This window comes from Triticum urartu, chromosome 7A (assembly GCF_056163025.1).
Source record: "Triticum urartu cultivar PI428250 chromosome 7A, HENAU_Tu73, whole genome shotgun sequence".
NCBI lineage: Eukaryota > Viridiplantae > Streptophyta > Magnoliopsida > Poales > Poaceae > Triticum > Triticum urartu.
In genome coordinates, this window is record NC_141879.1 from 508,774,841 (window position 1) to 508,796,574 (window position 21,734).

Here is a 21,734-nt window from a genome sequence, read left to right on the forward strand (position 1 = left end):
GTCTGATCCACGTGTCTCTCGTTGTCCCGCTGAAATAGGCTTCGACTCTCCGAATTCTTACGCCGTAGCCCCTTCATCGGCACAGAGTGAAGTCTTCCATTAAACTCCATCTCCACCTTCAACATGACTCCATGGTGGTTGTACGTGCCACCCTCCCGCGCCCTGTCGACTCCAAACTCTCATGTGCACCGTCTTGAATCAACCCCGCGTCATAGTCTGTCGAAGCCGCACAAGCCCTCAGGCCCGCACCACGTGTTTCCACGCCCCAGAAACCAGCCACCATCAGCATCACGCTCCTATGTCGTCGTCACTGAAATCACCGCCGTCTTCTGCTTTGACCAACAACCCCGTCGATCCATCAGACTATCCAGTCCGACCTAGCCGAATTATCTGACTGCAACCATGCTTCACCCCGCGTCATGTCCGCCTCGCACATCTTCGTGCATTGCTTAACACCTTGTGTATGCATGAACCTGACGACGCGCTTGCCTGCGCGCTCCGTTGCCTGTCCACACGCTCCAAGCCATCCGATCAAACCAACCTAGCAAAACTTCCATGCATACTTGAACGGACAAATCCCTTGTCTGCAAATTATCTTGCCCATGTTTGATATATTAACCTCTTGGTGCACCCAGCAGAAAATCAGATCGTAATGATCCATCCCAACTACTCCGTACACACGCGTTGGACCTAGCAACTCCTTTTTTTTTTAACCAAACAAATCTCAGGTAGCCTTTGTATTGCACAGCACGCACACGTACACCTCTGCACCAGTAGCACTTCTCCTTGACCTTAGCGCATGCAGCCACCAGTGGGCCTTGCCTGGACCTAGGGCGCCTAGCAGTAATGTATTCCTGCATACGCACGCAGCAGCCTCGCCTGGCCGCACGCGCCGTACTGCCTTGGACCTGTGCACAAAGGGATCTTAGCCCGGACTGGACTCGGCCGCGTCGCTGCTGCACGTCTGCCGTCCGATGCATGCACTTTACGCAGCCGCCGCTATCTCCAATCTAACCGACGTCTGCACCACGCGCCGCCAGCCTGTTGTATGCTGTCTCGCCGTGGTCGCTTCCGGTACTCGCCGACTTCTCCAGATCAATTTTCATGTTTCTGTCCGAACATCATTGATCCACGTCGAGCTTTTATCCTCTAAATCAACAAATCCACAACCTTCTCGCAACCTTTTTTTTTGCGGGATAATGTGGGTTTTATTCCTCAGAAACAGAATTACAGTCTGCTAGTACATCATGCGTAACTATGTCTGGCACACGGCGCAACCAACAAGCGGTGCTACCATCAGATCTTCCAATACTAGCTAAACTATCAGCAACTCTATTTTGATGACGCTCAATTTTCAACGGAATAAACCCACGTGAGTCCAGAGTTTTCTTGATCTCCAACATGAGATGACCATATGTAGAACGGTCCAACGAGTCATCAGTCAATGCAGCAATAACGGCCGCGTTATCGGATTGGATCACAATTGGCAATTCTGACCACTGTATACTCATTGACAATCCTTCAAGAACAGCGCTAATCTCTGCTTCAAGGGTATCTTTGCAGTTGAACAGGTACCGATAAGCCGAGAAGATAACCTCCCCCTTGGAATCCCTAAGCACCATGCCGGACCCAGCTAGTCCTGTCTCCTTCACAAATGATTCATCCGTAGATAGTGCGACCCATCCCAGGGGAGGTTTTGGCCAGGGTGCACGTTTAGCACTAATAGGAGCCGGGATGGCCACCTGTTCATCGACGGTCATTTTTCCTTTAATGATATCCTCAATGCTGTGCTTCTGGGCCTGATTGAAAGAAGATAAATAGCTGCATAAAAAGTCTTTTGTGATGTCAAGCGGTGGAGTGGCTTTATGGTGCAACTGGTCATTCCGTACAGACCATATACGCCAAAGCAACATGATAATCATTGCACATATCTTCTCTGTCCTATCCGCAAGCAGTGGCATTAACCATTCCGGCCCCGTGTAGATTAACTCATCATTAGTCGGGAGTGGCCAAACCTGCCTCATTGTATTCCATATCGCGACAGAGCTTGGACATGTTATTAATGCATGAAATGAGTCATCCTTTGAATCTCCGCACAGCCGACAAACTTCAGATTCGCTAATGTGACGCTTTACTTTGCATGCTGCAGTAGCTAACACGCCAACCGAGACCTTCCATGCAAATGTTCTCATTTTATGTGGTACTTGGGCCTTCCACACCCAGTTCCAACATGCGCGATTCCCCTCAGGTCTTGAGCTGCTAGCACCTGGGTTGTGACGTCGTATGTGCTCCTGCATCGCCCAATGGTAGGCCGATTTGACTGAGGATTGCCCAAACTTGCCCGGAAACCATGCAAGAAAATCATCATCCTGGCTCGGTGATGTTCGAATGCTCTGGATCACTTGCACGTCTACCGGCCAAAAATGTTCATTTAGAAGATGAATATTCCAATTACCTCTATGATCAAGAAACTCAGAAACTCTGTTCAGTCGACATCTTCTTTTTGGGGTAATTGGTTTTAGCACAGGCCCTCTTGGGATCCATGGATCTCGCCAAGTTCTGATACTATTGCCGTTACCCACTCTCCATATCATGCCTTTTTTCACCAGCTCTAGCCCATGTTCTATACCTGTCCAGACAGCAGAAGCATTGCCAGTAAACACAGTGTCCACCAAGCTGCCAGAAGGGTAATATTTGGCACACAACAGTCTCGCGACTAAACTTTCGGGGTGTTCAATTAATCTCCATGCCTGCTTGGCTAGGAGAGCTTGGTTAAAAGCTCTCATGTCCCTGAATCCCATTCCACCCATAGCTTTGGGTAGTATCATTTTATCCCAAGCAAGCCATGCCATTTTCCTCTTCCCATTCTCCACACCCCACCAGTATTGCCTTATCATGCGGGTCAAGTCATCACAAACTGACATGGGCAATTTAAAAACACTCATAACATATGTAGGTATTGCTTGTGCAACCGCCTTAATAAGAACTTCTTTACTTGCCATGGACATATACCTCTCGCTCCAATCCACTAGCCTCTTGCTCAACTTGGCTTGAAGTGGTTCTAATTTACCTTTGTTCATTCTCCCCTCTGGGACCGGAAGACCCAGGTATTTTGGTTCAAATACTTCCTGAGCAACTCCCAATATATTTTTAACTTCATTTGAGGTCGTCACTGGGCAATTGTCTGCAAACAAGATGGAACACTTCGCCGGGTTAATGAGTTGTCCCGTAGCCTCCGCATATGTGTTCAACACCCCCTTGACAATTGTCGCTTGTTCAGAACTCGCCCGAAAGAAGAGCAATGTATCATCCGCAAATAGAAGATGAGAAATTTCCGGAGCTCTTCTACAAATTTTTAATGCTTCTAGGCCATCATCTCGTATTGCTTTATGTAACAAGGCGGACAAAGCATCAGCCACAAAAAGAAATAAGAAAGGTGATAAAGGATCACCTTGTCGAAGTCCCCTTGTCGGTGTAAACTGGGCCAACAACTTCCCATTAAACTTGACTGAATACTTCACTGATTTAACACATTCCATGATCCGGCTCACCCATGTACCTGAGAAGCCCCACTTCAGAAGTGCCTTCTCCAAGAAATCCCAATCGACGCGATCGTACGCCTTCGAAAGATCCAACTTGTACGCACAATAACTCTGACTTTGAAGAGCAGATTGGATATGATGTATACACTCAAAGGCAATAATTGTATTATCAGTGATAAGTCTCCCTGGTATGAATGCACTTTGGTTCTCCGAAATAAGATCCGAGAGAAGAGGCCGCAGTCGGTTTACCAAACATTTGGAAACAATCTTATATATGACATTACAGAGACTAATAGGTCTAAAATCCTTCAGGTCAGCCGGTGAATTTACCTTAGGGATAAGAACTATAGCCGTGTCATTGACTCCTGCTGGCATCTTTCCGGTTGCAAAAAATTCCAATACGGCTGTTGTAATCTCCTCCTTCAATATGTTCCAGTTCCGCTGAAAAAACCTCGCTGGGAAACCATCTGGTCCCGGCGCCTTAATGGGGCCAATTTGGAATAGCGCATCCGCCACTTCCTTCTCCGTGAATGGCACATCAAGTAACTCATTCATATGGGGTGTAACCTTTGTATCGATACACCCTAAAAGAGCCTCATATGTCAAGGTAGGATCCTTAGTGTACAACTCCTGAAAATAAGAGCTAGCCATCAGCTCCATTTCACTAGGAACAGAACTCCATGTACCATCACTTTTGCGCAGTTGCCTGATAAGATTCTTCCTAGCACGCCACACTGTCTTTCTATGGAAATATTGTGTGTTCCTGTCCCCCTCCTTTAACCAAGTGATACGTGACCGTTGAAGCCACAACATCTCCTCACGGTACAAAAGTTCGTCCAAAACAAACATCTTTTCTTTAATCACCGCTCTCTCTTCATTATTTAATTGCAAATCCTCTAGTTCTGTAGCAAGCGTTCAATCTGTTTAGAGACATGACCAAAATGTTCTCGACTCCATTCCTTCAGTTCTGTCATAACTGTTTTGAGATTTGCAGCAACATCTCCTAAGTTGCTAGCTTTCTTTTTAGACCAAGCATTATCTATTACACCGGGGAGAGAAGAATGCCTCTCCCACATAATTTCGCAACCTTACTCATGATACCACTTGTTAGAATAAATCTGAGGCACTCCATCGATCTACCGAGGACCAAGCAATCACACGAGCATCGACACCGAGATTTGTTAACGAGGTTCACCAGCATGGCTACATCCCCGGGGCATGACTACGGGCGCGTCTCCCCATGACACTGCTATAATACCGCACCCTGGCCGCCCGGGTGCCGGCACACGCCGCCGGCTCCCCCGCGTGCCTGTGCTATTATGTTGGCATGAGTTACATCATGTGTCTACCCCGCTATATATGAGAGGCTTAGGATACAGGTGTCCTAATAGGACACGACTCCGTAATCCTATCTACACACCGTACGACTCAGAGTCCAACTGTAACCTACCTTGTACAATAATATTCGACACAACTCTAACACTTGCAGATCTAAATTTCGACCGAGGACAGGACTTCGCGGCTGAAGTTTGGAGAAAATGGGGTGTCACGATCAACTTTGAGGAAGGGAAGGATATGGAGGAATTGATCCTTGTTGCCGAGTTCACCAGATCTCGTATCAGCCTCACTGAGGAATCAGTTAGCACTATCCTCCTCTCTTGCTTTGGTGGGCGCACTTCTCTCTATAAGGTATCTCGTCTTCAGAATTGGTCTTTCAAATTTTCCGTCTCATCCAAAGAAGTTGGTTTCTCCATTATCAAAGAGGGGAATGTTTCGCTCCCCCTAATCAATATCAATTTCCTTCTTTGGGGTGATGGAGGTCCTAATTCCAGCTGGGAACTAGATCAATATCTGTAAGAGAAAGAGGATGAATGGACCCATATCTTCAGAAACCATCCTAGGAAATCTTATCTTCAAGCTCTTAGATCTCCTGCTACCTTCAGAGATTCTAGCCTTGCGGTTCGTCCGGTCGATCGTCAGGATCTTGCGCGTTCTCCGCCTGCCACTCATGCCGCTCATCAACAAGGAGTTAATGCCCATTATTCGTCAGTTACTACACATGAGGCGGGATCATCTCGTTTTCAAAAAGGCCCACAGAGAGACTACTGCGTCCGATGTCTTCTTCCGGGCCATATCTGGCCCAACTGTAAGAATTGTATCAAATGCCACAAGTGCAAGAGATGGGGACACATTGGACGAGATTGCTACTCGCAGGCCCAACAAGACCCGGTCTACAAGCCCACTTCTCAGAGTCGCCCGACGGTAGAGTTTTCGAGGCAAGTGGCCACTGTTCCCGCGACTGTGACTAATCAGGCAGTCACACCGCCGGCCGCCCCTGCTAATCGCATTAATGCCCCTCCTCTCCGCCGGGTTGGTAGCCCTCTTTGTAGCTCCTTCCAAAATTCCGTCGCCCAGCGTCTTCTAGCAGCCACAATCTCGCCCAATCCAAACCCCATAGCTTCATCTTCCACATTGCCGCAGACTAGCAGAGCAGGTGCCATGGCCACCTTCCCGTTCGACCCAACGCCTTTTCTTCCGCCAAACCACCAAAGCATCGAGGTGGAAGGAAGACCCGCGCGCATCAAGATCATCAATGGTGCGGCGCCGGCTTCCCATGAGGAATGGGCCATCGCCACGATTGTTCCTATGCCCAATCTTCCGGTGGCGTTCTCTACGATCAGAGAGGTACTCACTGACTTCTTGGATGACAAGCACATAGGGTTTTTAGAGATTGGGCCATGTCCTTTTGGCCAAGCGTACATCAAGCTAGCGAGTGTCTTTGATAGGGACTCACTGGTTACTGATAGTCCCCACCCTTTCACTGATGTTCATGTGGTTTTCCAACCACACAATAAGGGCCTGAACTAGAGACGGGTAGTTATGAACAGAGACGCTTGGATACTTCTTTGTGGTTATCCGTTTGACAGAACAGACATTCAAGAACTCAACAATGCTGTCAGTAAATTTGGAAAATTCCTAAGCTGGGACAGGAATAGAAGTACTCCTGCCAATCTGATGGTTAAAGTGAGAGTGGAGCAGTTGAGTGACATCCCTGCTAGCCTTGTCTTTGGGGAGGGTTATGACTTTCAGACTGACTCCCTCACTGTCCCAATAGTTATTTTGAAGCATCAGATTTTGGGAGCCGAGGTCCCTGATGAAGATCCAACTGATCCTTTTGGTAATCCACATCCGGCGCGTGCACAACTCAATTTCCATCCAAATCAACATAACCATTTTCTTGGACCACTTCAGCAGCATGAGCATGATGATGTTCATTTACATGACCAGCAGAACAATCCCCAGCTTGATCTCCAACTTACTCTACAACCAATACAAGGATAGGTGGCCAATCAGTTACAGGAGGTTGAGGAGGATGTGGGGATTTACCAGGCTGGGGACATTGGGCTTTACCACCAATTGCAGATATTGAGCTCCATGCAGGTGAATTTCTGGCTCTTAATGATCTGATGGATCCAATGGAAGAGGAAGTTAATGTGGCACATGAAGCAAATAGTATTCTCACTGGCTCTCAAGCTCCACCCGACAACAGTATGAGCTCTGATGCATCTGCCAATGGCCCTATGGAGCCAATGCCTGCATTGATACCAGATTTGAATGAAGTGCAGCCCAATGGACCAGAACTGGAGCAGGATTTGGCCCAACAAGATATACCTTTGCCTGTCTTGGGCCTGCAGGAGTTACCTGGAGCCCAACATATTGATCCCTTGCCTGTGCAACAACATGCTCACCATGTGCAGCCACTGGCCCAGCTGGTAGACCCCATGATTGCAGCTCTCAACACTGTTGGAATTTGGGACAACAGAAACTCTGTTGATGACCCTATGCTCTCTGAAATACTGGCTAATGCTAGTATTTTGAATTCCATCTCTAAGCCTGATAATATGCAGAGACTTGAGGTGTCAGAGAACACTGCGGTGGCTATGGAAACAGTGAAGGACACTAGTCACCCCCTGCCTTTAGCTGCTCAGGTTAATGATAAAGAGTTAGAGATGGCTAAGGAGAATACAGGTACAGACAACTTTTTTGAATTATCTGCTCCACCTGGCTTCCCTATCAGAGCCTATGCTAACCAGAACCACACACTTTGCCCAGAATCCTCCTCTGTTAGAGACCATGAGGTTCTACAAAAAGTCAATGAGGAAGCCCTGCTTGGTAAGGAAGGTGCATGGATTTGGAAACAACACTTTGCTCCAAAACCTAACAGTGACAACATTATTCAGGTACCTTCAGACTGGGTCAACTTTCTTTCAGTTAATTTCCTTAATCCAGAAAAATTCCCTTGGGAAAAGAAATTCATCTCATCCACAATTTGGGAAATCATCAAGCAAGCATCTTCTTGTAATTCTACTCTTCCTTTCTCTGTCCCTGAGATCTATCATGGTAGTGATGTCTTGGCATGTCTTGCATCTACTCCTTCTCAGGATTCTCAGGAACATGTTGTGGAGACATCAGAGGACAAGTGTGCTTCTGAATCTATGTCAGCCTCTTCTACCTCTGCTCTCCATAAAAACAAGAAGAGGAAGGATAACATCCCCATGGTGGAAACTGAGGTAAGGAGGAGTTGCAGACTACAAAAACTATCTAAAGGTTTCAAGCAAGCAGTATGTAGAGATAAGAATAGTCTGGCTTTCCATGTTTCACCTCCTACTCTATCTACTAAAATAGTTAAATCTCTGAACTCCTCCTTCTGTAAGGTTCCGGACAAGGAGATTCCAGGAGGTCTCCCCAGTAAGAGATCTAAGAAAGGAAAGGGAGAAGGCCAGGAGATGGAAGGTGGCAAGGGCACCAAGGAGAAGAACAAGAAATGGCTCTAAAGCCATTCCTGAGAGCTTGAGAGACTTAGTTCCTCTATCAGACCTTTATGTATGCAATGTGTCTGATGTATCTGTTGTCCTTGTCCCTTGTGAACAGTTGTTGGAGCACTTTTCATATGTTTAATCTGATGCAGACTTTTGGGTATATCCCTCTGCAAGATCTTTCCTTTTTGCTTGTCCTGGGTTTTATATGCCTTACTTCTCCTCCTTCAAGTGTTGTGAATGCTAGTACTGCTCTATATCCCTATGATGAACAGAAATTGGAATATTTTGAATTGGAATATCCGAGGTCTTAATGATCCAAAAAAGTGGACGGCCATCTCTAACAAAGTGCAGGAATCAAGATGTGCCATCCTTTGTCTTCAGGAAACCAAGAGGGAGCAGATTGATTCAGCCTATCTCAAGAACTTCTGTCCTAGAACTATCTCGAAATTCTCTTATCTTCCTTCTGTGGGTGCCTCTGGGGGTCTATTGATTGCTTGGAATGACAACATCTTCTCTGGCCAACTCCACCATATCAATGATTTCTCTTTGACCATCCAATTTTCTTCTAAGTTGGATGGTGATTCCTGGTTTCTGACTAATGTTTATGGGCCATGTCAACCCAATGAGAGAGCAGAGTTCATCAATTGGTTCCAGAACTTTCCTATGGCTGATGATGCAAACCGGATTATTATGGGTGATTTCAACTATATCAGGTACCCTCATAATAGAAGCAGAGAAGGAGGGTCCATTGATGATATGCTCTCTTTAAATGAAGCTATAAACAGACATGCATTGATTGAAATCCCTTTAAAGGGCAGAAATTATACTTGGAGTAATATGCAAGATGCTCCTTTGCTGGAGAAATTGGACTGGTGTTTTACCTCTGAAGCATGGACTCTTAAATTCCCTAGCACCTTGGCTCTTCCTCTTGCTAAAACTACATCTGATCATATTCCTATTATGATTTCTATTGGCACAAACATCCCAAAATCCAAGGTCTTCAGATTTGAGAACTACTGGTTAGAACATAATCAGTTCAGAGAGGTTGTACAGAATATTTGGACACAACCAGTGGATGTACAAGACAGTGCTAAAGTGATTGCTACCAAGTTTAGAAGATTGAGGAAAGGTCTGAAGAACTGGGCTAGGGGTCTTTCTGATTTGAAGAAGGTCATTGACAATTCTAATTTCCTTATTCTTTGTTATGATTATTTTGAGGAATACAGAAGCTTGACCACTGATGAAAAAGAAGGCAGAGATGTTGTTAAGGAACATTTACATGTCATACTAGAGCATCAAAGAGTCTATTGGAAACAGAGAGCAACTATTAGGCAGATCAAAGTGGGAGAAGCCAACACTAAGTACTTTCAAGCCAAGGCCACTATCAAAATGAGGAATAATTGTATTGCAGTGTTGAAGGATGAGAATGGATTGGAGCATCATGAACACAATGCCAAGGCTGCCATACTTCTAAGGGCTTTTAAAGCAAGAATGGGCACTTCAGCAGCCACCAGCAACCCTCTCCAAATCCACCAACTATTAAACCCTTTGGATGATCTCTCTGCTCTAGAAGCCTCTTTTTCTAAAGAAGAAATTGACAAGGTGGTGCATAGCATGCCTGCAGATAAATCCCCAGGGCCTGATGGATTTAATGTTGCTTTCTTGAAAAACTGCTGGGACATTATAGCTGCTGATTTCTATAAGTTGATTGAAGACTTTCACTCTGGAAAAGTTAATCGTCAAAGAATTAACTATTCTTTCATCACTCTGATCCCTAAGAAGGATTCTGCAGTTTACCCATAAGATTTCAGGCCAATTTGTTTACTCAACTACACTCTTAAGATTATCACAAAGCTTTTGGCAAATAGACTGCAAGGTTACATTCTAAATATGGTGCATAAGAACCAGTATGGGTTTCTGAATAAGAGGTGCATACAAGATTGTCTTGCATGGGCATATGAATATATTCATCAGTGTTATCAGAGTAAACAAGAGCTCATCATGCTGAAATTGGATTTTGAGAAAGCTTTTGACATGCTTAGCCATGACACTATTGTTCAGACTCTGCAAGCCAAAGGATTTGGTGAGAAGTGGATCACCTGGGTCAAGATGATTTATGGCGCTGGATATTCCTCTATCCTTCTGAATGGTTGTACCTGGGAAACAGTTTTTATGCTTAAAAGGGGTCAGGCAAGGAGATCCACTATCCCCCCTCATCTTTGTACTTGCTACTGATATCCTTCAAAGCATGCTTAATGAGGCCATGAGAAATCAACTAATTCAGGCACCTTTGCAACATAATTCTGCTACTGATTTCCCAATTGTACAGTATGTAGATGACACTGTGCTTATAGCTAGGGCTGATCTTAGGCAAGTTATGCATATCAAGAACCTGCTTTTGCACTATGCTGAATTTCTGGCCTCCAGATTAACTATGCCAAGTCCACTCTCATCTCAATTAACACTGCTCATGAGAAAATGCTGGAACTATCAGCTTTGCTTGGTTGTAAGATTGGCAGTTGGCCTCACACTTATCTGGGTCTCCCTTTGAGCTCTTCTAAACCCAAAGTTCAAGACTTCATGCCTATGTTGAAGAGAATTGAGAACAGATTGCTTAGTTGCTCAACCATGCTATCATCTGGGGATAAGCTAACTCTTCTCAAATCAGTTTTCTCCAGTATGCCTACATTCTTCATGTGTACTCTCATGATCCCAAAGACTGTGCTTAAACAAATCAACTTCTATATGATGAATTGCTTCTGGAGGAAATATGGGACCCATGACAGAGGCATGGTTCTGATTGCTTGGGATAAAGTTTGCCTTCCTAAATCCCATGGTGGCTTGGGTGTTCTAGATTTGCAGGCTCACAATCAAGCCCTTCTCATGAAGTTTCTGCATAAGTTCCTCAACAAAGAGGACATCCCCTGGGTTAATATTGTTTGGGAAGCTTATTATCAAAACAGCCTGCCAGGAGATAGAATGATTGGATCCTTCTGGTGGAGAACAATACTTAAACTGCTTCCTACCTTCAAGGCACATACAAAATGCAAAGCAGGCAGAGGAGACACAATACTTTTCTGGTCAGATAAGTGGTTAAGCATGCCTCTCAACACACAGTACCCTGAACTGCATTCTTTTGCTATTTCTGCTAACATCACCTTGGCAGAGGCTCAGCAGAATGTAGACTTGAGCACTATGTTTCATAGACCTTTATCTCTCCTGGCATACCAACAGTTCAATGCTCTACACAACATCTTGACAACTAGGGCAAACATAACAATCAAAGACTCTTGGATCATGGCAGGCAATAATCCAAAATTCTCAGCTATGACCATTTATAAAGCCATGTCTGGTCCTAGCAATGCTCATGAGATCTTTCAGAAAGTTTGGAAAACGTCTTGTAGGCTCAGGCACAAAATTTTCTTTTGGCTTTTGCTCCATGACAGACTGAGCACCAGGAATATGATTCAGCGCAGAAGTATGCATCTAGATGATTACAACTGTGCCCTTTGTTCAGACTCTACTGTTGAAACCAGCACACATCTCTTTTGGGATTGCCAATTTGCTAGCTACTGCTGGTATAGAATTACTCCTGCTAAACACAGAGGCACATCAACATATGATGAAGTTCTTTTCACTCTCAGAGAGCTGCCCAAAGATATTGCAATGGAAGTGGTGATTATGGGCTGTTGGAGCACCTGGATGATCAGAAATGATAAAATCTTCAAAAAGGTGCCAATAAGTTATGGGTCCTGGCAACATTATCTCCGGGAAGGCATGGAAATGACTAGGCTGAGAGCAAAGGCAAAGAAAGCTGAGTTGATTACCAGTTGGGTCGAGCATAATCTCTAATTTCCTCATGATAGTTATGTTTCCTAAAACTGGTGTTGGCTGATGTCCTGTTGTTGGCTATTTAGCCATTTGTAAATATACTTTACTTTATTTAATATAGAAATACCGTAGAACGTCTACGGTTTCGGCTAAAAAAAAACCATCTTGACATGTTTCAGTTGATCGCTATAATATCCGGCCGCCCTCCGTTAAAGCAAGAATTGTGTATGTGGATGTTCTGTGCCTTTCTCCTTTCAGTAGTATGAAGTCTGGAGAATCTTCAGTTCAGAAGGTTGCGTTCCAGATAGCGTTCGCACTCTCACCGCAGCGCCGATGGACCTCCTTGATCCGATCGGCCGACTTACAGATGCCGCTGCAGCTCCAGTCAAACGACGCGGCGCATACGTTCCCCGCCTGAGCCTTCCGCTCACAATCTGCACAATGGTGACAAGAAAGATCAGCTCAGATATATCTGAAAATTTTAGTGGAAAAAATGATTTACAAAGGTGACTGTGAAAAATTTACAAAGTTTTTTGTTAATTTAATTTTAAACAAATGTTAATACCATTCAAAAAATGTCTGTTACAATTTAAAAATATTCATGAATTTCAATAACATGTATGTGAAAATTTTAGAAAATGACTACAATATAAAATATGTTTATTTAATTCAAAGAAATGTTTCGTACCATTAAAAAAAGCAGACATTACATTTAAAGAAAGCTCATGCATTTCAAAAGTATATTTGTGTCACTTAAAAAAATGTTTATACGATGTAAACAAATGTTCACATAGATAAAAAAAATGTTCTGTAACATTCAAATAGTTCTTTCAACATGTATTCGTAAAATGTTTGGTACATATTCAGAAAACTGTTCAAAATCATGTATATGAAAAAATGGTTAACCATATATTTGAAAAAAATGTTAAACATGTATAAAAATGTTTTATATATGTACCCAACATGTACAATGTGTTTGAAAAAAGAATAGACGTCAAAAAAATATTCAAAAAAATGATAAATTTGTATAGAAAAATATTCCTGATGTATTAGGAAAAAGGTCATGTGTTGAAAAAAGTTGAAAAGAGAGAAATAAACAAAAGGAAAAAACCCCAAAGAAAACCTGTGAAAACCAGAAAAAATAAAACCAAAAAGACAAATGAAATGTAATAAATGAATAACAGAAAAAAGGTCGCAACGAGTGAAAAAGCTGATGAAAACCACACAGGGAAAAAAAACCCACTGCTACAGTAAAGGGTCGGCCGACTAGCATGCTCACGAGAGCAACGGGCGATTTATAGCTCCTGCAGATGGAGATCGACTGGATTTGATGCTGGAGAGTTCCAGAACATGGCCTAAATAAGTAAATATATACTCCTCACAATGATCATATCAATACAACAACAAAGTAATTTAGATTTTTCATATATATATTTTCTAAAAGGAAAGCAAGCAAGAAATATATTTTCTAAAAGGAAAGCAAGCAAGAAGACCATCCCACGTGGACGCTCGCGCACAACTCCAACTGGAAATCCAAAAAATATCTTATTATGCTATTATAACTTGATAGCATACATCACCACCAATGAGCATTTGGCAAGAATGGTGGGGGGAGAACCCCGCCGATCTCCCTCTCCTTCCACTCTTTTATCACCACATCACCCTCTCCACTATCTCCTCATATTTATAAGTAATCTTGCTGGGATCTTTTCAAGCACTAAAACATAAAAGCTCCCCTACGTACACTGATACAATTCCTAATCAATCAAACCACTACAAGATTTAAAAAAATTAACGTAAGAAGGAAGAACAAAGCTCCTCATGTCGGCCGAGCTTGTAGTTGTACATGAGTGTACAAGCATCCCACGCTCTGAAGGGGCCACCAATGAATTTTCTTTCATCCACCACCTTGACATATACCAGTTGATCGCTATAATATCCGGCCACCCTCCGTTAAAGCAAGAATTGTATACGGATGTTATGTGTCTTTCTCCTTTCAGCAGCGCTTAAAGTCTGAAGAATCTTCAGTTCAGAAGGTTGCGTTCCAGATAGCGTTCGCACTCTCGCCGCAGCGCCGATGGACCTCCTTGATCCGATCCGCCGACTTGCAGATGCCGCTGCAGCTCCAGTCAAACGACGCAGCACACACGTTCCCCGCCTGAGCCTTCCGTTCACAGTCTGCACAATTGTGACATGAACAGTTAGCTCAAATATGTCCGAATTTTGACTGAAAAAGTGATCTTCTTTCTATACTGATAGGTCTATGTAGAAGAGTTTTCTGTCAGATGTCATCAAATTTTAGTTCACATCGATGAATACTCAGCATATTTGTCATTACACTTCACCGAAGAAACTGTACCTGAGGCGACGTGTTAGTTTAAGAAAAAAAAGGGAAAGATGAGATGTCTAATGTCCGGAAAGACTGATGGCACACGAGGAACCCTAACAACAACGTCGAGAAGCACATGCTTATGACAGCTGATACCACACCTACTTACTGAAGTTGACTGCCAACCGCTCCAGATCCGAACTACATACACATTAAAGAATACTTACGCTGCCTTGCGGAATGATTGCATACAGGCCGACTAAGCTGTGTGTGCTAAAATATTAATCAGCAGCCACATACAGGCGGTAGCCGACTGGCATGTTATGTTACCACCGACGAATTCGTCTCAAAGAGGACGCAATTCAGTACCTGGATGCGTGCCGCAGCAGAGCCGGCGATCGTCGACGTGCTCGGCATCTACTCCGATGAACCAGGCCCCTATCGACACATCCTCGTTGGCATATTTGTGGAGAACATGCCTGAAATGTCGCCATCCAATCATCAGGGTTAGGTTATATATGGTCAGCGATGCGATGGGCAGGTGTTGACTTGTGCGTAGAAAATTCAGTCAGTCGGCACAAGAAGGGAGCACAAAAAACATTCTTAACATTTGCTTACTGGTTGATTGATATGTAGGAGGCCAGATCCTTGGAGATGGCGTACAGCTGACCGCTCGCGTGCCGGAAGTACTTGTTTCCCCACTCGCCGAATTTCCAGTACTCCGGCTCATGGTATTTCACACCCCTGAAACGGCCAACAACTTCATCTCAGCAGCTGCTGCAAGGGAACCAATGCAAGAAGAAAGGCGTCGTAGCAGTGGCGAGCGAGCTTACTCCTGAGCGAGGACCGGGCCTGATTTCATGCAGCCGATGTAGGCTCGGGGCTTGGAACGATGCCTGGCCAATATGCCTCCAAGAGTTGCTGCAGTTTATACGGTCGAATCTCGTCAACACACACACCAGTGAGACAGCTTCATTTAAATGAACAGTGTACTATCTTTTAGACCTCCAAGATCTGCAATAATGTAGCACAGACCTATGTTTACATGCACATCATCGTCCACCTTGACGAAGTACTCTGCGTCCCACGTGGAGACGGCTTTGGCGAAGTAGGATTTCGTCTTCGCTGCGAGCTCCAGGTACCCTTCAACGTGGTCCTGCATGACAGTATGAGTGACTGTTAATACTGCTGTACTACGGCTACATACAATCATCAGTCAGTACTGTGTTGTGCGTTCAAAGGAAGTTACCAGCCTCAGGAAGTCGCCATGCTCTCTGTCTTCCGCGTCAATTGCTCTGTCCAGTATCCCGCCAGATGTTGCACTGGAAAGGGCAAGTTTCAGATGTCAGTAATCTGAATTTATGGTTGGGTTAACGTAGATTAACCATACAAAATGTCAAAGTGCACTGCTTTTTTTTATAAAGGCAATGCATGATCGATGGACTAACCTATGACCTATGACGAAACGGATGATGATGCCCTTCTCCTCTTCCATCCTCCTTCTTTTCTCCCCTGCAGTAAATCCGGCAAAGCAGGTCAGGGGACACATCACACAAGGTCGGCGCCGAGGCAGCGAAAAGCAGCTCATGGAATTTTTGTTACGAGGAAGTATCTTAAGGCAGGAACAAGAAACTGCAAGAACCTTGAGGCATCCATGTGGCGCGAACTGAATCTCGCCGCTTCCGGCTGCTGAACGCGGTGTTGATGCCGATGACCATGAAGTACTTCCGTTTTGCCGCCGGTTCCGACGACGGTACGCCGCCGTTGAGGATAGAGTCCTGCGTCGCCTTGGCCGAGGCTAGCTCCATTTCCAAGTTTGATATTGTCTTGTCCAGCGTCCTGATGGCACAAGGAATTATTTGTAAGCCTCCACCCAACACTTCAGTGTGGTCTCAGAATTTCTAAGTAGAATGAAAATGATCTACTGTTTCGACACTTGGTCTACTTACTGTATAGCATCTTCAGTTCTTTGGACTTGCCCAACATAGTCTTTTGGCTCGTTATTGATCTATTGTATTTTCAAAAGAAAGGAGGGATCAGTGATCACATCACACAAGCGAAAGTCGGCAATCAGACATGACAAGTGGAAGGATATATGTATGCTTACGCTTTTGAGCGCACAATCACTAGAAGAGACGAGATTCATTTTGTCCAATTCGAGGGCCGACCTCCTGATGATTTCTTTGGATTCCGGGACGGTCCACATCCTGCATCATCAACCAGCAAATAAAATTTACAGCGCCGAACAGAGTCATTTGCGATAGCAAGAGCCTAAACATTAGAAAACACCAGAAAAACGGAAGAAGAGTACTTGTAGCTGTTCGTGATCAGCTAGTAAGCCACTGCCGAATTTTTTATCGGATCAAGTACCCCCAAAAGTGAAAGTGATTATACTTTTACTACTACTAGTACTACTTAGCCAAACCACTTGTGTTCTTCCGGGTGGTGGGGCTGGGGCAACAGAAACCGAACCACTATGTTGTTTTTTTTTGAAACGGAGGAACCACTATGTTGTCGGCGACAGGTAGACTGGTGGCAGATGCTGGGCGGGCAGTTCGCGCTTAATGGCCCTGTGGCCTGCTCGCGATGCAAGATCTTGAGACATAAAGAAGCAACTCATCCGCCAGTGAAGTACACCGCGGGGTACATGCCCCCGGAATTCCACGCTCACGACTCCGGTGGGAGTACGCTACAGCAACAGTCGTGCGGACAGAGAGAGGGGTACGCCAGCTATAGTATTGGTGGTCGCCCTGGGGCCTGTGGGTGGGTACTGGGTAGTACTCGCCTGGCCCTTGGAAAAAATGGGGTGAGGTGATCACAGGGAAGTCGATAAACCAATGGGATTCGGTGATTTTGCAGAGGACTCTGCTCGAGACGGAGACATTCGCTAGGACATGATTGGAATTAGCTGCTGCAAATTTATTCTGCGTGTGTGCAAGCGGCCTAAGAAGCCTAATAACAGGCAGAACGTACACGGGCGGGCATTGTTCATGGCTATCTGGAGCTCATCAAGAACTCAAGGCAAGTCCAAGGAGACAAGCACGAATATGCAAAGAAAAGAAGAAACTGAGCGGTCCAAGCAAAACTGCATGCAGAAACGTCAGAGCGATCGAAACTTGATGAACCATCCAAGCGAACTCACAGAAAATCAGGAGCGGGAAAGAAGAAGGAGAAGAGGAGGAGGAGGAAGAAGAAGCATGGTGTGCACCTGTTGGTGAAGATGAGGCCGACGAAGAAGCTGCTGAGGCAGAGCAGAGAGGTCCATTTCCGGGAGATGGTGCCCCTGAACAGCAGCTCGTCCCCTCCTCCCGACCCCCTCGTCATCTCCCTCCCTCTCTCCCGCTCTCTCTTCCCCTCTCCGCAACACCAAGCCCGGGTCACCTAATGCTGCTCAGGGCCGCTTTACTCTGGGGGAAAGCATGATCACACTACAGAAACTTCAAGCCGAGCATCAAGAATCTAATGGTCCCTGCTTCCACTCCACCTCCACCTCCCGCTGCTCTCGCTCTCACTTTTGTGAGGCGCAAGTCTCCCTCCACCTTGCTTCCCTCTCCGGATTCCTGCCCGGGTTCGCTCCGAGTGGCCGGTGTCTTTGAAGTGAAGGGGAAGGGGAAGGGGAGCGCGAGGAGGAGGACGCACCAACTGCGGGCGTGCGTGCGTGCGATCTCCGATCTGTGATGCGTGTGGGTGAGCCAGCGAGCGGGCGGTGTGGAGTCCGAGGGAGGCAAGGGATCTCGCGCCCGCCCAGATTTATTCGGCAGCGCTTGTCTGGGGGCAGGGCGCGCACCGGCCCGGCTTAATCTGGTGGTTATCTTCTTGGTTTAAACTTTGGTTCTTGGTGGATTATAGAATTATTACTGTCACTGGCATGTCAGCATTAACGCCCGGGTAAAGTTAGTTGGATTGTGAAGGGTTTGGACTGGTGGGGACAAGTTGTAAATTTGGCTCTTCCATGGTCAAGTCAAACCCTCAGCTTTGTGTTTATCTTCCGGGAATTTTATAGTGCAAATGATTGGTTTTGGAGAATCTCTGCCTACTGTTACTGTAAACTGTACTTTGGGTCCCGTGTTTTTTTGTTAACTTTGGGTGTCGTGTTTTTTTATAACTCCCTCCGCCTTTTTATACAAGGCACTTCAATTTTTTATGTCTAACTTGGAGAATTATTTTTTATCAATAAAATGTGAGGTGTATGCCATAAAAAGTATTATATTTCTTTACAGAGGGAGTATATGCCATTGGATGTACGTTTCAAACAACTTATGGATGATATAGTTTTGATGACGTATAACCCACATTTTGTTGACGAAAATTACAAGTCAAAATTTGATATGAAAAATGAAGTAGGGTATAGAGAGGATTTGTTTTACATTTTTAGAAAGGACATTTTTGTTGTCCTAGTGTCACATTAAGAGGATAAAAGTGGTTACGATAATTTCCGACGGACACCATTTTTGAATAATGTTTTATAGGATATGGTAAGAGATTTTTAAGTCCGATTTTGGGGATTTCAAGGCAATGTTCATGATTTGAGGATTTTGTAGAGGCAAGTCACACCTAACGGATATAGATACGAGATTTCACATAGTGAATGTTTTACCCATGTTCAACCCCTGTCATAGGGGAAATACCCTGTTTCTACATGGATGTGTTTCTCTCTTGTGTGAGCTGAGTTATTACAGAGGAATTGCCTAGCTTGTAGACTTGAGTGAACATGTCTATGTCTCGCGCCCTTCCAACCTTATATACTACGGTGAGACGGTGGAGTTACAAGGGTTGTTATGAGCTATGGCGCAGTAATCACCAAAATGGTGGCAGTTACACATGGAATTAGCAGGTTGCCGTAAGAGTAATCTTGATGGCGTCGCGGGTAACATTCGACTTGATTGACCACGTCTTGGTCACGTCGGAAGGACATTGTGGTGTTTTATCGATGCCGGCCCGACCGAGCGATTCTCCTGATGAAGGCTAGGGCCATAGGCCATGCTAGGCCGAATCCTTGTCATGGGCCTACCCTAGGGGAATCATGCCATCAATAGCCCCCCCCCCCCCCCCCGAGTTCTTCAAGGTCTTTGGGATGGCACCGACTCCTTGGATGAGGAAGGTTCCTGTGGGGAAACCGACTGCGGTCATGATTGGGTCGCCTAAAGAGAGGCCTAGATGCAATTAATCAAAAAAGGACAAGCAGTTTATAATAGACTTAGTGATACCGAATACGCTTAGAAGGGAGTTTGTCTTATGGCTTGTCAGGAAGCGTATCAAAAATTCTGAGTGATCTCGAGGAATGCCTATGCTTATCCGAGTGGGTCGTTGCTAGCTTTGGACTTGAGGAGGTGCATACCGTTGATCACCATCTTCAGAACTAAGTCATCGGATTTAGACATTTGATTGGGAAATCAAGTTGTGTCATCAGGATGTTGAGTCCGTACTTTGCCTTAGCATTGCAGAGTGATCTAGAACTCACCGAGCCAGTCATGGATGCCTTTTCCTGAAGGGCGGTGATTGCCTAAGTAAATTGATTGGGTGTGGAGATGTATAACGTTGACGAACTACTTGGAGGGTACGTAAAGTGGAGCCCTTGCCTGGTTCATCGACTGCGTATCTCGCCGCTTGATCTAGTCGAGCTTTCAGTCCAAGCGACTATTAGACTACGTGACTGGTGACAGTCGTGAGACGGAATTGATGGAAATATGCCTTGGAGGCAATAATAAAGTTGTTATTATTATATTTCCTTATTCATGATAAAGGTTTATTATTCATGCTAGAATTGTATTGACCGGAAACTTAAACACATGTGTGAATACATAAACAAATACCGTGTCCCTAGTGAGTCTCTACTAGACTAGCTCGTTGACCAAAGATGGTTAAGGTTTCCTAACCATAGACATGAGTTGTCATTTGATAACGGGATCACATCATTAGGAGAATAATGTGATGGACAAGACCCAACTATTAGCATAACATACGATCGTTTAGTTTATTGTTACTGCTTTCTTAATGTCAAATACATGTTTCTTCGACCATGAGATCATGCAACTCCCGGACTCTGAAGGAATTCCTTGTGTGCCATCAAACGTTACAACGTAACTGGGTGATCATAAAGGTTCTCTACAGGTATCTCTGAAGGTATCTATTGAGTTGGCATGATTCGAGATTGGGATTTATCACTCCATATGACGGAGAGGTATCTCTGGGCCCTCTTGGTAATACAACATCACAAGAAGCTTGCAAGCAAAGTGAGTAAGGAGTTAGTTACAGGATGATGTATTATGAAATGAGTAAAGAGACTTGCCCATAACGAGATTGAACTAGGTATGGAGATACCGACGATCGAATCTCGGGAAAGTAACATACCGATAGATAAAGGGAACTACGTATGTTGTCAAAAAGGTTCGACCGATAAAGTTCTTCGTAGAACATGTAGGAACCAATATGGGAATCCAGGTCCCACTATTGGTTATTGACCGGAGAAACGTCTCGGTCATGTCTACATCATTCTCGAACCCGTAGGGTCCGCACGCTTAACATTTGTTGACGATATAGTATCATATGAGTTATGTATGTTGGTAACTGAATGTTGTTCGGAGTCCTGGATGAGATCACGGACATGACGAGGAGCTCCAGAATGGTCCGGAGGTAAAGATTGATATATGGGATAATAGTGTTTGGTCTCCGGAAGGGGTTTCAGATGTTTCTCGAAATGTTCCGGTGCGAGAACACTTTGTTTGGGCCAATGGGTAAAGCTCATGGGGCTTTTGGAAGGTGCAAAAGAAAGTTTTGTGGAGGCCAGGGTCCAGACCCCGATGACCCTGGCGTCTGGTCCTGGAGTCCGAGAAGGACTCTTGCCTTGCAGGCTAAATCGACTTTGAGGAGGCTCTTTCTCCAATAAACGACCCCAGGGCTCAACATATAAATAGAGGGGCAGGGCTAGCAGCAGGAACACATCAAGATTCACCCACCCATGTGCCGGCAACCCCACCCCCTCTAGTTTATCCTCCGTCATAGTTTATGTTGTGCTTGGTGAAGCCCTGTGGAGATTTTTCTTCACCATCACCGTCACCACGCCGTCGTGTTGCCGGAACTCATCTACTACTTCGACTCTCTTACTAGATCGAGAAGGCGAGGACGTCATCGAGATGAACGTGTGCTGAATGCGGAGGTGTCGTACGTTCGGTACTTGATCGGGACGGATCGTGAAGGTGTACGACTACATCA

The 21,734-nt window shown here is 45.0% G+C and overlaps 2 protein-coding genes and 1 pseudogene across 2 annotated transcripts; 1 reads left to right on the forward strand and 2 right to left on the reverse strand.

The window, feature by feature from the left end:
- Positions 1 to 1,208: 1,208 nt before the first annotated feature.
- On the reverse strand, positions 1,209 to 1,760 carry LOC147960180 (uncharacterized). Its single transcript, XM_087533197.1, has one exon. The coding sequence runs from the start codon at positions 1,758 to 1,760 to the stop codon at positions 1,209 to 1,211; it is 552 nt and encodes a 183-aa protein (XP_087389323.1).
- A 3,141-nt stretch (positions 1,761 to 4,901) lies between these two features.
- On the forward strand, positions 4,902 to 8,535 carry LOC125525178 (uncharacterized; annotated as a pseudogene).
- A 5,184-nt stretch (positions 8,536 to 13,719) lies between these two features.
- LOC125521828 (putative beta-1,3-galactosyltransferase 2) lies at positions 13,720 to 18,299 on the reverse strand. The gene is made up of 11 exons (XM_048686890.2): positions 17,731 to 18,299; positions 16,630 to 16,729; positions 16,472 to 16,530; positions 16,165 to 16,361; positions 15,971 to 16,034; positions 15,772 to 15,844; positions 15,558 to 15,678; positions 15,356 to 15,443; positions 15,141 to 15,266; positions 14,892 to 15,001; positions 13,720 to 14,371 (listed from the first exon to the last, which is right to left on the reverse strand). The coding sequence occupies exons 1-11, from the start codon at positions 17,844 to 17,846 to the stop codon at positions 14,223 to 14,225; spliced, it is 1,203 nt and encodes a 400-aa protein (XP_048542847.2). The 5' UTR covers positions 17,847 to 18,299; the 3' UTR covers positions 13,720 to 14,222.
- Positions 18,300 to 21,734: the final 3,435 nt, after the last annotated feature.

Excerpts from the sequence above, each read along its gene's own strand:
- LOC125521828 (XM_048686890.2), bottom strand. The coding sequence starts at position 17,846 with ATGACGAGGGGGTCGGGAGGAGGGGACGAGCTGCTGTTCAGGGGCACC. Across the intron at positions 16,730-17,730 it reads GGCCTCATCTTCACCAACAG|GATGTGGACCGTCCCGGAAT; the intron begins GTGCACACCATG and ends TTGATGATGCAG. Across the intron at positions 14,372-14,891 it reads CTGCTGCGGCACGCATCCAG|ACTGTGAACGGAAGGCTCAG; the intron begins GTACTGAATTGC and ends ACAATTGTGCAG.
- LOC147960180 (XM_087533197.1), bottom strand. The coding sequence starts at position 1,760 with ATGACCGTCGATGAACAGGTGGCCATCCCGGCTCCTATTAGTGCTAAA.